This window comes from Vigna unguiculata, chromosome 6 (genome assembly GCF_037176805.1).
Source record: "Vigna unguiculata cultivar grain cowpea cultivar isolate G323 ecotype 2 chromosome 6, ASM3717680v1, whole genome shotgun sequence".
Lineage (NCBI taxonomy): Eukaryota > Viridiplantae > Streptophyta > Magnoliopsida > Fabales > Fabaceae > Vigna > Vigna unguiculata.
Genome location: NC_140797.1, coordinates 34901275 through 34919861, shown reverse-complemented (window position 1 = coordinate 34919861; position 18587 = coordinate 34901275). Strand labels below are relative to the sequence as shown.

The window sequence follows — 18587 nt, the reverse complement described above, 5'->3', positions numbered from 1 at the left end:
CCACAGTCATAATACCAACATTCATAAACCTGTCTATAAGGACCTGAGCAATCCAGTCCTTATTTGCATTTTTATTTCCAAATACCCTTCCACATTTATGACGCCCAATAAGTGTCTTGACTCTGTAGGTTTCCCTCCCTCCAACCCTGCTAGCCATGATTAGAAAACCACATTTCTTCTGGCAAATTGCCCTCACTCGCTTCTGATCATTTTTAACAAACTTTACTTCTTTTCCATTAAGAACACTATGCTCCATTAAAGCTTGTTTAAAGTCCTTCAAAGATCCAAACTCCATTCCCAATTTAAATTTGAAGTCTTTATTCATATCTTCAGGTCTGAACTTACTAAATTTGGGACCAACTGTGCCAGCACCCTCATCACTGTCAACATCAAAATCTAATTCATCTTATTCGTAGTCCTCATTAATGTCATGCACTCCAACTTCTTCATTTGTCACAATGCCCCTTCACCAATATCTCTTTTCCTTTTCACGCTGCTTGAATTCCGTTTGAATGATTTCCACCTATCTAAAACAGGCCCAAACTTCCTCACAGGTGGATCAATATCCATCCCAAACCCATCATCATCGTCTGCCACCCTCTCTTCTTCACTGTCATCTAATTTCTCTCCACCTAAACCTTCTTCATCTTCACAATTTACATCTTCAGCCACTACTTCCTCTTCTGCTACCTGTTGAGTCACATTTTCTACAGCCACTCCTTCCTCTTGAACTACCACATTATCTACAGCCACTTCTTCCTCTTCTACTACCACATTATCTGCAGCCACTTGTTCTTCTTCTACAACCACATTATCTACACCCACTCCCTCCTCTTCAATTACCACATTAGCTGCAGTCACTTCTTCCTCTTCTCCTACCACACTTTCTTGAACCAGTACTTCCTCTTGGTGTATAACATTCTCTTCACCCACTACCTCCTCTGCTACACCATCACAAATAAAGTGTACGACTTCAGGCTGACTAGGTACATGTTGAACGTATATATCAACCTCTCCCTTAGTCTCCTCTGCAAAGAAAGCCAAAGCCATTGCATCCTTGTCATCATTCAGCGTCCGTAGATTGTTTAATAGCTTCTCTTTTGAACCCTTCCACCACAGTTTAACATCACCCTTGTATTTAAACTCTTTGAGGATGCCCAATGCTTCAAAATAAGACCAAAAATCGGGGTCGATCCCTTTAACTACATGAATCTCACCCCCAACGTATTTTAATCCCTTATTCCTTTCGAATCGACCCATATGATGAAAAGCAACTGCAAACCCCATTTCCAGCCCTACATTTCCAATCAATAGACAAACTAAACAAATACAACCATACACGAACCAAAATATGCAACCAAACCAGACCAAGTATCCAAAAAAAAAAAAAAACATGAAGGAACGAACTTACCTTAGGTCGCGATTCTACTCTTCAATACTTGAATCCCTTACATCAACCTCTTGATTCTACTCCTGATTCTACTCTTCGATGCTTTAATCCCTATCCTCAACCTCCTGATTGTTGTGTAATGGTTTAATCCCTTCCCTCAAGCCCTAGAATAGTCTGTGCAACGCTTTCGTTCAGACAAAATAACTCTCCCACTCAAGATACGACCTTTCCTATCTTTTTAATTTGAACAGCGACATTCTCATTTAATTCGGAGAACTTAATTAAATAACACAACCCACTTAATTCAGACAAAATAACTCTCCCACTGAAGAAATAACATTTTCGTTTTATTTAATTAAAGCTGCTCTTTAATTAGCACGTGCAGAAACACACTCCACTTACACAGCTTAAAACGGGATCCATATGTGGCAGTTCGTTTGCCAGGTGTCAAACAAAACTAACGGCGTCCAGAAATGAGGATTATTTCCAATCGTTTCAAAACATGAGGGACCAAATTGGAGCAAACGTTAGTTAAGGGACTATAAACAAAATCGCATAATACTTGAGGGATGAAAAACATAATTAACCCAAAAAAATAACAAAGAGGAACTTACCTTAAAAGAAATTGTGATATGGTGAACATGTTTTTCTGTATTAAAATTTTTAAGGTGGATTTTAATTTACAAAAAAGATGAATATATTCTTTAAAAATCTAGAGAGAAGACAAATTTTTGGAAAGATGATGATTTTTATGAAATAAAATGAGTAGTTAAATATTTCTATTTATAAATTTTTTACTTAAATAAGAAAATGTGTATACTTCATTTATGTTATATCATTTCTATTCTTAAACAATTTATCAAGTCCTTACACTTATAATTAATTATTTTAGTAAGACTTAAATTAAAACTTATTTAAAAATTACAAATAATACAATCTATTCAATTAATCATCATAATATTTAATTTTAAATTAATATTATTTTACTCCCAAGAATTAAATTAACAAAATAAAGAAGTATAAATTGAATTTATACTTATAAATTGAATTAATCCATCAACATTATTTCCTGGCAGTGATCAATCCCAAATTGAATAACAAATAATAAAATAATCAGCCTTGTTAGACAAAATAAATTTATATTTTAAACCTAATTAAGAAAATTTTATAGGATTTCAGCAACAGAATTTATTTGAATATCTGTCGGCAACTTTAATTGTTCATTTTGGTTTCCATGCCAAACTCAACCAAATCCAGTTAAACATATTTGACTTTGAAACCTGTTAAAAACTTTAAATAACTTTATAGATATTAGCTTCATAACCTATTCCAAATAGTTTATATTCAATAAATAGAATAATCAATGCTTTACTTTGAAATAACTATAACATTTATTTCTTAAAAAATTATAGACATCGATCCAAATAAATTGCAATGGTAAATTGGATAAATTTTATTGCATAAATCATAAACGGATTGATACTTTAGTACATTTCTAATCCCAATTTGACAGAGCTATTGTAAAATAACTATCGCTTTCTGGGATTATGTGGCTTCCATATGAAATGGAAGAGGTCGTGAAATTAGAGTGAACCAATTTAGTAACTGCAGAGTATTTTTAAAGATGGACTACCTACTACCAAAATTCGACCATTTGAACGAAACTCACTGAGCTTTGTACAAAATTCCAATCATATTAGAGGTTCACAAGGCGAAGGATTTGCACATTTCTGAAAATGAAAAAAGGAAAAAAGAAAAAAAGAGAGAGAGAGAATCATTTACATTGCATGAGCATGGAGTTGACGACATGCAATAAAAGACGGATACTTGAGAGATCAGTTGCAGTCGTTGAAGGCAAGCTACGTTGATGATTGAGTATCTGGAAGACTTGCTCAAAGATGGGCCGTGTGTGCATCGCAATCACTGGGTCCGATGGGTTTATGGCAGAAGCCACATCTGTTAACCATGCGATCTTTCGTGATGTGTCGTTGTTAATGTCACAGGCTAGTTGCTGCAGAAGTGAGAGCAGTACACCTTGACTTAAAGGAAGAGGAGCCATTGCCAACAGTCCATGTAAATCAACCTGATTACCATAAATCGATTCATCCAGTTAATACTTACTACTGTACTCAGTGTTCATCAGTATTAAGAAATTCAATTAATGCTCTCCAACTCAAGTCATACCTGAGAACATAACCATGATACAATGGATACATCACTTCTATGTAGGGCTCCAATGAAAGCCTCCTCGAATTTCCGTTCAGAAATCAACCTTGCTAGCTCCTGTGTGGGATCCAGGGGAACCTCAACCTGTTTCGCAATGCAAATTTGCACGACCAATTATTACCATGTAATGGCGAAAGTAAAGCTTTCTGTTAACACTACCTACAACTATGGCCCACAAATGGTTAGCAAAGTCACCGCACCTTTTCACGAAGTAAAGGACCATTGTTCAGCTGGACCGGCATAGGATTTAACGTGCCAGAGTTTGTTCTTGTAGCCGCGAGTGCTACTAACTTTCTCTGGCCCTCAAGCACTTCTCTACTCAAAGTTTGAGAAATTGATGATGCCGAATTAATGGAATCCTGAAAAGTGCATAAAGAGGAATACTACTGTTGAGAAACAAATGAGGGACAAGTAACGTAAGAATAACACTGACATGTCGAAAAGCTTCTTTGATAACGAATCATTTTTTTCACAGCTGATAAGTATGTCACATCATATTCGAACTAAGCAACTAAGATTTTAAAAAATCAATACTTAGCATCATCTACATGACATATAAGCAAATAAGAATTAACAAGCTTCTCTCTATGCTGCTGATGGTGGAATGACCCTACCCCACTCAGCAAGTGGAAGCAGTCATGCACAAAGATGCAAAGTTGTTCTTGCAGAAAGTACCCGCCTTTCCATTAAAACAAAAGACCTACCTAAAGGCATTTAAAATTCAGGAGAGCCTACAGAAGTCAACTAGAACGAGTGTTTCTCAATCAACAACAAAATACTACAAAAGCTTGATCTCTTACAATTTGTAAGCATTTTGCCTTACCCAGATCCAGATTCACCTGTTTTAGGGAGGGGATATATTCCTAGGCTATCTTATTAAAGCACTCTATCACTGTGTCAGAGGTTTAGAGAGAAATTGGTGCACATTTTGAAATAAGAATGGAAACAAATCCACTTGAAGTGTCGACACTAGCCCGCCAAGAAAAAATGCCATGCTATGTCAGCAAAAAAATGTAAACAAAATGTTTCTGAGGCACAAATCATTGTGCTCTTCTTTTTATGCATACCAACACTTAGCTCATTTTCCCCACAACTCATTTAAAATAATCCATCTCTCTAGGAGGATAATATGTCTTGAGTAAGGCATTTTGTCCAAATTAAAAGGTGCACAGTTCTATGGAAGACCCAAAAAGAAACAAGCATTCCAGGTTACTCACCCTTAGCGTCATTGCCAAAGAAGTGGGCGCAGATTCAAGTCGTTGCTGCACAGCAGCGGAATGTTCAGCCATGCCTTTCTGAAATGTAGCATCCACTTGCTCAAACATGGCTTTACACGACATTTCAAAGGCAGGAACCGCTGATGTTTCAAAACTGGATTTGAGTGCCTCCTACAGAAGAAATTAGTACATAGTAAATAACAAATGCTACCTTAGAAGAAATTACAAATACAAATACCACCAACTCCAAGAATGATGCAATATAATACAACTCAAGAGCGAAAGCCTAATTAAAGAGACGTGTACCTGAAGCACCTGTTTGCCAGTTGTCTGAAACTGTGCTTGGATTTGCCTAGCTACAGTAGCTTCCAGTTTTGAACTAACTGATTTATCAAGTTGGTTCACTGCCTTATCACCCACTCCTCTCTATGCCATGAAATGCCAATTAGATCCCAGCAAGACAATGTACTAATTTCATTATAATGTCTATTGGATAGAAAAATAATTTGCAAACCTGGAAGGATTCAACAATAGCAGAAGATATTATTTTCTCCACAGCAGGAGACATTGCACGTACTACTGCTTGCCCGACCGAGGCCATTTCCTTCTTTACTGTTTTCTCCAGTATTGCCGGTAGATCTTTATTCATAAAGTTACTAATCAAACCTGTAATTTGCTGGATACGGTCTCGTAACAACTTTTCATTTTTTGCATTCTCCTCCTGGATTCTAGCCCATAAAGCATCACTATTGGCCTTGACAGCCTTTTCCATGTTTCTCCCTAGGGCAGCCTCAAGCCTTCTACCTTCTTTTGTCACTGGAACAGCGACCATCATTGTCATTTGCTTTTGCATCTCTTTTTGCATTGTCAATAACTGCCAAATAAGAAGGATCATGAATTATAAATCAAATTCCCAGATATGCAAAAATACCATTCTTGTAATGGTGCTTCAATACATTTGTTCATACTCATTCAATGAAATAAAAAATAAGTGCATACACAAACAAACAATATGTACATCCCTTTAGCAAATTAAAAACTGGGGAATTTTTAATGGACAAGCACTTACAGAGAAGCTAAAACCCCTACACTCTGAAGGACAAGAAATAAAAATCTGTTTTCAGCTTTTTCTCAGAAGAAAAGTTAGTCTATTGTAAAAAAGTTTATTTAATTTTAAAAATCTGTTTTCAACAAAAACTCCCTTCAAACACATGCTAATAAATTAAAATGTAATGCATGATTAGCTATGAATCATCTTTGACCAATCAAAAACTCTCAAGAAATCACCTGATTGATTGACTCTTGCATTGCCAGAATTTGAGGGAAAGCATTTTCAGCAGACGGAAGGCTAGAATTTCCATTCGGTTCATTGGATGAATCAGTTGAATTACACACACTTGGAGATGAGGAAGATAGACCTGATGCTTGAGAATTTTTACCCTTCTGTCTTTTCCCTTTAGCATTAGGGACAGGAGATGGCGGCACTGCCACAGATGTAGATGAGTCAGAAACCTTTTCATGGGCATCTTTTGCCATATCTTGGAGTCCATCCTCACCAGTATCAGGAGGTTGAGATAGTGACACCGCTCCTGTTGAATCAAGTTGTCCAGGTTCCTCTGTAAGGTATGTGTCCCCAGCAGTTATCACACAGCCTTCTCGAGCCATCTCAATGCCAAGATCTGAGGCCTGAGAACAAAATATTTTTTCTTTACTATCAGAAACTGGATTTTGTTGTGACCCTTGCCTACCAAATTCATCAATTTGATTAGATATTGTCTCACCCACCACCTTCACTTCCACTTCAGCATTACCCACATCCTGCATCTTTCCTTCTCCCTCGCTCTTCCCATCAATTATATTATTCTCAGAGGAACCAGCCTTTGTGATCTCAGATGGTGTGATTAGATGGGTTGGTTGCTTAAACATGACAGAAGGATTAAGTACACTAGAAATGTGATCCTGCTTCACTTTCTTTTCATCATTCTTTGACTCACTATTAAATGTCTCAGAGAGGTTCCTGTGAATGGTATCCATTTGTCTGTCTACAGAATAATCATTAACAGGATGTTCCCCAACATGATCACCCAAATTTGACTGTAGATTCCTGATATCAGAGAGTTTCCTAGATAACCTTGGGCTTAAAGGAAGAGGTGGAGATGGAATACAAACGATATCAGGTTCGCCACTAGAAGGAGCTAATGTAACAGGCTTAGCTTCAGTGTTTGAACTTGAAATAGGCGCCTCAACATGGCCAGAGCTTAAAGGGTATCTAGGTCCGAGTCCATTTTCAGTACTACCTGCTTGTAACATTATTTTGGGAGCAGAAGAGTCTAACGTGTGGAATCCTTCAACAGTAATTGCATCAGCGGAAACAACGGAATCTGACTTCTCTAGTCCCACGTTATCCAGTGGTGGAGGCAAGCACTGGGCTAAATCCAAAGCATATTGCTGAATAGCCTGTGTCTGGACACAATAAACCTGAACTATATGTTCACCATGAGGCAGTATATCACTTGTCCCAGTAAAACTCAGAATGGGCATGGTCACAGTAAACTCAGCAATATAATCCATGCGTGTTGATTCTGGATTAGGACCATATTCTAAATGTACAGCATATATAGCATTCCTCTGGGCATTTGCAAGTAAAAGTAGACCTGCATGAGGCAATGCTGCAACTTGATTAAAGAAAGCATCTCTAGATGGTTGAGCTGAACTCTTCAACTCCAACGTCTGAGTGCATTTCCAGGATTCGGTGTCACTTGGGAGCAGAAAACCTTCTTCACTTGCTGATACCCATAGCTTCACCTCCCTATTTTGTGGTCCCTACACGGGTGTGAATTATAATTTGTAAACAAGGAAAACAAATATTACTAGACTAGTCACAATGATAAATTAGTTCTATGGCGGACTATCTGGTTGAAACAACAAACAGTGGACAGATCTCTGCTAATTTTTATAAGCTTTTTAAATGTAAATAAAATTTATTATTGTCCAGATATTGCAAAGCAAGAATTGAGATAAAGGCCTGAAATACTAAAGCTGATGAATACACTTACAGCTGTGATAAGAACAATATGATCAGGCTGGTGAGGAGCAGTAAAAAATGTAGCAGAAAAAACTGGATGTCCATCATGTGGTCTCAAAACTTCAAGTGGCTGTGTCTTGCGATCTTCCCAGATCTTTATCTGTCACATTTGATGATAATAGGCAAATACAATTGAGACATCTATAACAAATTAAACAAATAGCAATGCAGCACAACATAAAGTTACTGATAGGAACTTGGTTATTATGGACTGCCCAAGTCACATATCTAGTAATATGGGATGTTCGGTGGAGTGTTTAAATGTTTGGTTCTCTGTCTTTAATAGCTAGCTTTTGAGAGAGTGGGTTCCCCAAATGTTTAGGTACTTGTCAGTTACACACAATTATAAAGAAAACAGTAGGTAGTTTTCTGCTGGTATTTTTTTCAGACTATCTAGATCATTCTAATCTGTTAGATTTGAAATGTTGGTGTAAAATAAAATAATCTCAAAAAAAGTTATCCAACGACTTTTTACCCTAGTTTCATATGGACAAGATTTAGATGCAGTTTTTAAAAGCTTTTGGTATCACTTCTCCAATCAAATTGGAATTTCACTTAGGTATTCAATGCCAACTTAATTTTGCTGACTTTTATAATGAGAATTGCCAAGGTTCAAAATCAAATTTAGTTTAGAGATCATTACCAAAAACAGTTGAATAATAGTATCTATTTATTTTTCTTGTCCTCACAAATTTTTCGTAACTGCATCTACTATATTGTTTTTAAGCAATATACTTGCACGGCACGGTGCCTGTAGGAACAACTAACAAAAATTTAAGATAATATTAAAAAAGCGTTGGCATAGTTTCACTACAGAACAATGCTATGTGATGGGTGACAACAATGGCAGAAGGAGTGAACACGGAGGAAAACAAAAATAACTTTTAAAAATGTTTTTTAGAGGAAGCAAATTGAGTTGGTCATTCCACATGAATCTAATTGTTGTTGCTTATTGAAGAGAACAATTGTACATACTCGACTTTCATATCATAATGGTTAAATAGTTAAGCTCAGACTCTTAGACATGCTCTTTTCCTTACTCCTCTACATGATTTTGTATATTTCTAGTTTTGATAAATTTTATGCGTTTTTAATTTATTGATTTTCATTTGTGTCACTGGTTTTTCTTTTAGACATTATTTCTAAGCATACTTCCTGTGTATATATAATTTTATTTTAATTATAGATGTCAAGCTTCCACCATATTCTGCAATGTCATCCACCATAATTTTAGGGCAGATTTTTGGCTTGCCATCATCCACCGCTAATATTATTATTATTGACTGCTGTGACAAGTATTGTTCATACAAGAATTACTCATTTTCTCTATCCATCCATATTCTTGAATGTACCCATATGTTTGCGTGCTTGGTTTTATAGTAAATACCAATGCAAGCCAAAAGAAAACCATATAGACTTTTAACGAACATTAATGCCACCACATTGTTTATCCTGATTAGAAAAATGCTATAATAAAAATTGTTACATTTCAACCAATAAAATGAATGAAAACCAGGGAAACCAAAACGTAGCAGTTAATAATAACAAAAAATAAAAACACAAACCGTGCCATCCTGTGATGCAGATACCAATCGATTGGTCATCCATTGGCACATGGATAAATCAGTCACCTCTCCATCATGTGTGCCTACCAGCTGAACCCCATCAATGAGCTTGTCAACAGGACATCTCAGAGGAGGATCCTCTGCCACAACCGCTTCACCATTTCCAACCTTTGTGGTGTCAATTCTAAAAACATGTTTTCCCATACCAACTATCAAAATCTCCTGTATATTAAAAGGTTGAATTAAAATAACAAGAGAGGTAAACCATTGCTTCAAGATTTTGTAATTGAGAACAATGAAACAGGAAAATACGGGGCAATTACTTGTTTGTGACAGTGCCAGCAAATTTGAGGATGTTCAACTTTCTCCTCCCCCACTATTTGAATAGCAATAACAATATTGGCTGTAATTTGAAGCTTATCTTCATCATCTGGACCTTCAGAGATCTTCCACACGTAGACACGGCCATCTGTGCCAACACTGCAGAAAAAGCATATTCCCATGGACAGACACAAAAACAAACAGCACCATATAAAGTTTTCAGGAAACAAAAAACTACCTAGCCAAGAGATGAACATCTTCAGCAAAAAACGCCAAGTCTGTGACCCTCTGACAAGGGGAAAAAATATTAATCAAAGGATAAATTTACGTGCTCTGATAATTTTCCCATTAAAAACACATGTAGCAGTATAGTATGAAATTGAAAACCGGCTCAGTATTTCGTAGGCAACGAGCCATAAAATAACCTTAATGCGTACAATAACTCTACTACAACTAACAAAAATAAAATCCTTCCTTTAAGCTAGAATTATAGCAGCCAGTCAAAGTAAATTCAACTAAGAAACAAGGAAAACTGGTGGTGAAATCCAGTGTAAAAATGTTCCCACGTCTGTTGTAGTTATATTCTATTTTTTAGTCCTTTGAACTTGAGGCTCAAGAAATTAACAAAATTAGCATAACATGTTCGAACAATATAATTCAACTTTCATATTTCCCCCTTACACACCCGACTATGGACACAACTAACCACAAATGTTAAAAATGAATCTTAAAAACAGTTAAAAACATAGACAAACCTAAAGCTAATATATTTCAAAGCTCGTGGTGCATCAACACCCTCATCTACATTTGCACACTAAAGCCAACCTGGTGGGAAAAGCCATATTGTTGTACCTTATTAAGTAGTAACACCAACCATTTATTATATTTACCACTCCTGCTTTACTTTTCGAACCTCTATTATTGTTTACCCAAATCATTTCCCTTTTTTTTTTGTTTTTGTTAATTTACTTTATATCTTTTTTCTTTTTGCCTACCTCTCCAAAATTATTTCATTGCCCGGAGGTATCTTCTCTAATAGGCAATCCTATCCAAAGGATGATAAGACACTAAATGTGAGCACCTCCTTCATGTGGAATTCGAACTAAGTTTGGCCACATTTATAATCAACTCCCATTGGTGGCCACCTGACTCACCTCTTAGTATAACTAAAAGCGCTGCCACATAGTGTTTTGTTTCATGGCAAAACCAACACAATACAAGGCCTCAACAGAATAATAAGCCAATGCAACGCAACACTAAAACAATTCAACACACGAAACAAACCTGAGTGTGGCCTCTGAGGAGAGACCTGACAGCAGTGTGGATATTAAGCACCCTAATGTTCCCCTGTTTCAGCCCATAGCATATATACGACTTATTCACCGCAATCTGCCTCCCCAAAACCGGGTTAGGATCCGACCCATATTTCGTGATCGGAGCAACTTCCAGCTGCGGCTGGATCTCGCCAGGCAGCCGGACGTCCACGTCGTAGGATACGCGCTCCCCGGAGAGGTGCCTTCCCTTGGGGACCTTGCCGCTGGGCAGTCGAGTGAGGGCTGCGGCAGCAGCAGTGGCGGCGGCGAGGACGGTGGAGGGGGAGGAGGAGGGAACCGCGAAGTCGGGGAGCGGGGGGGAGGGGTTGCTAAGGAGGGCCATGAGGCGAGCACCGGCGTTGGGGTTGGAGGGCGGAGGGATGGGCTGCGTGGGGAAGGAGAGGGAACGGTGGTGGTGGAGAGGGAGGTCGAAGGCCGGGAAGGGGAAGGGCGCGGCGGCGGGGAAGGGCGGAGGGTATTGGGATGATTGGCTAGGGTTAGGGTTAGGGTTGGAAGAAGGGGGCGGAGGATTGAAGAAGGAGTGCATGTCGAAGGGCGGAGGAGGGTGGGCGTTGGGGTTGGGGTGGTGGTTGTTTGGGGAAGCCATCATCAGATTGAATTGAGCGCCAATTCGCAATTCAATCTGATGAAAAGTAATGAGATTGGGGAATTCTTGAAGAAGAAGAACCAGAAGAAGAAGAAGATAGATCGAGATTGGGATTGAGACGAGTGCAGAGAGAGATCTGAAAGATGGAAGATGAAAGATTGGAAGTTGAAAAAAGAGTGTGTGCGGTGAGAGAGGAGGGAAGTGGAAAAAAAAGCCCCTTCAACAATTTTTCATTCACTTCTAAAACTAAATTTTATGAAACATTTTATAAATGTAATAATTATAATATATGGTGTATTGTTTTTTCAATGTTTACCATTAGATCATCCTATTTTCGTGGTTATACTATATATAATTTGTAAACGTAATTATTTTTCACCTCCCTTTTTTTATACTACACACCATGCCAAATAAAAACAAAAATCATTAAAGGAAAAGTTTGTAAATTAGTAGTGATTTATTCATAAGCTAGCTTACTAAATTTTAATAAAATTATTGGTTAGAGTAGTTTATAAATTTAAATTACATAATGAAGTATTTATATGATATTTTAACAAAATATATTTGAGGATATTCATACATCAAGGGTCATTTATGATTTTTTATTTAAAGCATGTCATGAATGTTTTTTACATTACATCAACTTTCATCTCTTTAATTATTTTGAGAATGATTTTTGTGTATGAATAAGTATGATATTATCTTGTATTATTTGGTACAAATAAATGCATTTGTATAATTTATTAATATTTGGTTATCATATATATATATATATATATATATATATATATATATATATATATAAAGAGATTCTTCTTTATGTGTCTACATTTCAAACTATCAATTTTATCTTTTAAATATAATAATTTATTAAACTTTTAAAATTTGACCGTTATTTTTACAAATTTTTTATAAAATGGATTATCTTTGCTTCTTTTTTCTCTTCTTTTTTATTTATCAATTGTTATTCTTTCATCTGTTATGATATATTTTACTTTATTTTTAATAAATATAATTTTAGTTTATATATTAACTTAATAATATTATAATATAATATAATACTCGCAATAGCGCATGTATTTACACTAGTATATATATATATATATATATATATATATATATATTTTATCCGAATAGTGAACCTTTGTCACGTAAAACTTAATATTTTCCTACATAATGTAACTACAGAATTGAAGTTTATAAAATATATTAATATATCACATATTTTCAAAATTGTAATATATTATTCAATACATTCATCTTAAATAAACTAATCACGATATGATTCCTCTTACAAGATAAATAATAAACTGCATCATGATATAAAAAAATGGAAGAAGAGAATTCTATAAGAAAACAATAATAATTTCTTGAAATTTGTGTAACTTTTTAAGGTAATTAACTTGACTACCCATTGAAATAAAAAATAAATTTAATTCATTTATAATAAGTTTCTGTTATAAAATAAAGGAGAGAAAGAAAATAGAGAATAGAAACTGATTTTTTTGTCATTTATCAATAGGAGAAGTTCATATTTATAGATATAAAAGACAATCTAAGGGATACAACTCAATGATTATAATACTAATGAATAACAATCAATCATAGGTAATTGCTAGCAACTCAATGGACATCCATAAATTTTATAACACTCTCCTTGGATGTCCATTTAAAACCTTACTAAGAACAAACATTTGGGATAAAAACCTAGTCAAGGAAAAATAGTACATCATATTTATTCTTTGATATAATATTATTCATCACATATTCTATTTCTCCCCTCATGTAAACTTACATATTTGAAATGACAAGTCCAATCGTGTGAATCAATTGCTCAAAGATTCTCCTTGGCAAAGACTTTGTAAATAAATCTTTAATATATCATTCTTCCAATGGACCAATACATCCACTGTTGTTTTCATATATGGTTGTCGATTCCATTTTTCCTCGTGTAATGTTAAAAGTTGCATTATTTGACGATGTTGTTATTATGGTTTGTTTCACTGACCGCCATGAAATCATTGTGCCAACACATGTGAAAAATATCTTATTTGTGATCAACCATTGTGAGGATCATATAAATAACCTGCATCTACATAACTCATTTGATTTTCAATCAGTTGGATAAAAATAAGCCTATATTCAAAGTACTTTTAAGGTAACGAAATATATATATATATATATATATATATATATATATATATATATATATATATTGTTATAAAATAAAGGTAATAAGAGAGACAAAGGAGAGGAAGAATAGAGAATGAGAGAGTAGGGAGCAACTTCTGTTTGTATGTCTGTCTTATTACTGATAGGACGAGTCCTATTTATAGGTACAATATGGTAACCCAGAAAGGATATAAAATCAAATAGTAAATACAAAATATTACATCATAAAGAGTAATGAATAATATGATTATCAATCATATGAGTAATTGTATAAATCAATGGACGACCATTAATTCATAACACTCCCCCTTGGGTGTCCATTGATAAAAGAATGTGCCTCGTTAAAACCTTACTAGGAAAAACCCTTTGGGATAAAAACCTAGTGAAGGAAAAAGAGTACATCATTCTATATAATATTGTTCTTTGCATCTTCTATTTCTCCCCCTCATGTAAACTTACATCATTAAGATGGCGGAGTCCAATCCTATGAACCAATTGCTCAAAAGTTCTCCTTGGTAAAGATTTTGTAAATAAATCTGCTAGATTTTCACATGAGCGAATCTTTTGGATCTCTACATCACCATTTCTTTGAAGATCATGAGTGAAAAAGAATTTTGGAAGAATATGTTTTGTTCTGTCTCCTTTAATATATCCTTCTTTCAATTGAGCAATGCATGCACTATTGTCTTCATATATCGTTGTTGGTTTCATTTTTCCCAAGGATAAACCACAAGTTTGTCGCACATGTTGAATTATAGACCTTAACCAAACGCATTCACGACTTGCCTCATGTAATGCTAAAATTTCTGCATGATTTGACGATGTTGCTGTTATTGTTTGTTTCACAGATCGCCATGAAATCGCTGTGCCACCACATGTGAACAAATATCCTGTTTGTGATCGACCATTATGAGGATCTGATAAATAACCTGCATCTGCATAACCCATTAGATCTAATTTTGAATCATTTGGGTAAAACAAGCCCATATTCATAGTGCCTTTAAGGTAACGGAGTATTTGTTTTACTCCATTCCAATGTCTTCTTGTAGGTGAAGAACTATATCTTGCTAACAAATTTACAGCAAATGCTATATCGGGTCGAGTATAATTAGCAAGATACATTAGTGCTCCTATAGCACTAAGATATGGTACTTCAGGACCAAGTAGTTCTTCATCTTTTTCTTGAGGTCTAAAAGGGTCTTTATCAACATCTAATGACCTCACCACCATTGGAGTGCATAGTGAATGTGATTTGTCCATATAGAACTTTTTAAGCACTTTCGTTATATAAGCTTCTTGATGTACAAGAACACCTTTGTTTAAATACTCAATTTGTAATCCCAAACAAAACTTTGTCCTTCCAAGATCCTTCATCTCAAATTCTTTCTTTAAACAATCAATTGCCTTTGTGAGCTCATTAGGAGTTCCAACTATGTTTATGTCATCTACATAAACAGCAATTATGGCAAATTCATTCTCGGATCTTTTCATATAAATACAAGGACAAATAGGGTCATTTTTATACCCTTCCTTTAATAAGTACTCACTTAGACGGTTATACCACATACGTCCTGATTGTTTCAATCCATAAAGGGACTTATTCAATTTTATTGAATAATCCTTTTTAGAATTTGCTTTGTTGGGCACATTAAATCCTTCAGGGAGTTTCATATAAATATCATTTTCCAAAGAGCCATACAAATAGGCTGTAACAACATCCATGAGGTGCAAATTCAAACCTTCTTGTGCAACAAGGCTAATTAAATATCTAAATGTTGTTGCATCCAATACTGGAGAATATGTCTCCTCAAAATCAATACCAGGTCTTTGTGAAAAACCTTGAGCAACTAACCGTGCTTTGTATCTAACAATTTCACCATTCTCATTTCGTTTTTGTACAAAAACCCATCTGTACCCAATAGGTTTTACACCCTCAGGTGTGCGAACTACAGGTCCAAAAACCTTTCGTTTAGCAAGCGAATCTAATTCTGCTTGGATTGCATCTTTCCATTTTGGCCAATCATTTCTTTGCCGACAATCTTCAATTGTCATTGGTTCTTGATCATCATTGTCACTTATGACATCCTTTGCTACATTATATGCAAAAACCTCGTCAATATTGACTTTATTTCGATTCCATATTTTATGATTCATGACATAATTTATTGAGATCTCATCATTTTCAACAATTTCAGGTACCTGAGGTTCTTCTGGAACCGAATCATTGATTATGTCAAAAGAATCTTTTGGGACTTTTACCCCCTCGATTAGGCCATCTTGCCTTTTTTCCCTTTTTCTCACACGAGGATTTTTATCTTTGGAACCCAAAGGCCTACCACGCTTTAGGCGTGTTTGAGATTCATTTGCTATATTAGATTGTCCAACAGGAATATCAATTCTGATTGGAGTATTAGCAGCGGGTATATGCGACTTAGTTACCCTTTTTGTGTCAGTAAAAGCATCTGGTAATTGGTTGGCCAATTTTTGTAAATGAATTATCCGTTGAACTTCTAGTTCACACTCTTTTGTACGAGGATCAAGATGAGATAATGATAATTCATTCCAACCAATATCTTTTTCCAGTTTCTTTCTTTCTCCCCCTAACGTTGGAAAAATTGATTCATCAAAATGACTATCAGCAAATCGAGCTGTAAATAAGTCACCTGTTGATGGTTCAAGATATTTTATTATCGATGGAGAATCATATCCAACATATATTCCCAAACGTCTTTGAGGACCCATCATAGTCCTTTTTGGTGGGGAAATTGGGACATATACAGCACACCCAAAAATTCTTAAATGAGAAATATTTGGTTGTTGACCAAAAACCAACTGTAAAGGAGAGTATTTGTGATAACTTGTTGGTCTGATGCGAATCAATACTGCAGCATGCAGAATTGCATATCCCCAAGTAGTCATTGGAAGATTAGCTTTCATAAGTAAAGGTCGTGCAATCAATTTTAGACGTTTTATCAATGATTCTGCAAGTCCATTTTGAGTATGAACATGTGCTACTGGATGTTCAACTTCAATTCCAATTGACATACAATACTCATTAAAAGCATGAGATGTAAATTCACCAGCATTATCAAGACGAATTTTCTTAATTGGATAATCTGGGAAGTGGGCTCTTAACTTGATCAATTGTGCTAATAACTTAGCAAATGCTTGATTTCGAGTTGATAGTAAACAAATATGTGACCATCTAGTGGACGCATCAATTAATACCATGAAATATCTAAATGATCCACATGGTGGGTGTATTGGACCACAAATATCACCTTGTATTCGTTCTAAAAATGAGATTGACTCATTTCTAATTTTTTCTGGTGATGGTCTTATTATCAATTTTCCCTGCGAACATGCAGTACATGAGAAATCATTGGACTGAAGAAGCTTTTGACTTTTAAGTGGATGTCCACATGAGTTTTCAGCTATTTTTCGCATCATGATATATCCAGGATGACCCAACCGATCATGCCAAACAAGAAATTCATTCTTATTTGTAAGCTTCTGGCTTACAATAACATGCGTCTCAATCGCATTAATATATGTGTAGTACAAGCCATAAGAGAAGGCTGATAATTTCTCCAATACACATTTTTTATTTGACTCAATTTGAGTGATATAAAGATATTCAACATCTCCTTCATTATTTGTCTCAATATGATATCCATTTAGACGAATATCCTTGAAACTTAATAAGTTTCTATTGGACTTAGGAGAATAAAATGCATTTTTAATATGCAATCTTGTACCTCTTGGCAGAAGTACTGTAGCTCTTCCAGAGCCTTCAATTATATTTGTAGTACCAGAAATAGTACTAACATTGACTTCTCGCATTACCAAAGTAGAGAAAAATTTATTACTCTTGAGAATTGTATGAGTTGTTGCACTATCAGCAAGGCACAGATCCTCATCATTGGTGTTAATGCCAATATTCATTCTTCATATAAACATAAATATCAATATTAGAGATTACTTTGTAAGAGGAGAGAAAGAAAAAAAAAATAATAAAATAAAATAGAGGATTTTATTCATAAAAACATAAAAACTTGTACATATAAAAACAACATGAATTAAATATAAAACATTGTCTTAAAAATTAATCATAAAATAAAACTATTTTCTAACACTCCCATCACCAATAAGGTGATCAATGCTTCCATCGGGTTTAGAAAAGAAATCACCAATATCAAGATGAGTAGTATCCATATGACCATAATCAGAATCACCATCTTCATAAGCAAAGTGTGTTTCTACATTCTTCTTTTTAAGTGATTCTTGGTAGAGTTCAACAAGATGCTTTGGTGTATAACAGGCACGGGTCCAATGACCTTTACTACCACAACGGTAACATATATTTTCAGCCTTTTTGCCATTATTTTCACCCCTTTCTTTTTTCTTTTTCGCATTCTTGTTCCACTTCTGTTGATGAAGTTTCTCTTTGAAATTTCCTTTATAACCATGTCCACGACCATGATTAATAGCACGACCACGACCACGATCATGGCTACGACCACGGCCAAAATTACGACCACGATTATTATTATGGTCTTGACCTCGTCCATGATTATATGGATCAGATGTTGCTGCATTCACTTCTGGGAATGGAGCAGAACCAGTTGGTCGGGCCTCATGATTTTTCATCAAGAGCTCATTATTTTGTTCAGCCACAAGAAGGCATGAAA

The 18587-nt window shown here is 35.4% G+C and overlaps 1 protein-coding gene across 1 annotated transcript; it reads right to left on the bottom strand.

Annotated features, from left to right (window-relative positions):
- Window positions 1-3024: 3024 nt before the first annotated feature.
- VCS (Transducin/WD40 repeat-like superfamily protein) lies at window positions 3025-11939 on the bottom strand. The gene is made up of 12 exons (XM_028077650.2): window positions 11089-11939; window positions 10043-10092; window positions 9807-9963; window positions 9484-9705; window positions 7890-8018; window positions 6121-7656; window positions 5348-5707; window positions 5140-5259; window positions 4834-5004; window positions 3817-3975; window positions 3575-3700; window positions 3025-3473 (listed from the first exon to the last, which is right to left on the bottom strand). Exons 1-12 carry the CDS (start codon window positions 11725-11727, stop codon window positions 3165-3167), a joined length of 3978 nt encoding a protein of 1325 aa, XP_027933451.1. The 5' UTR covers window positions 11728-11939; the 3' UTR covers window positions 3025-3164.
- Between the last annotated feature and the right edge of the window lie 6648 nt (window positions 11940-18587).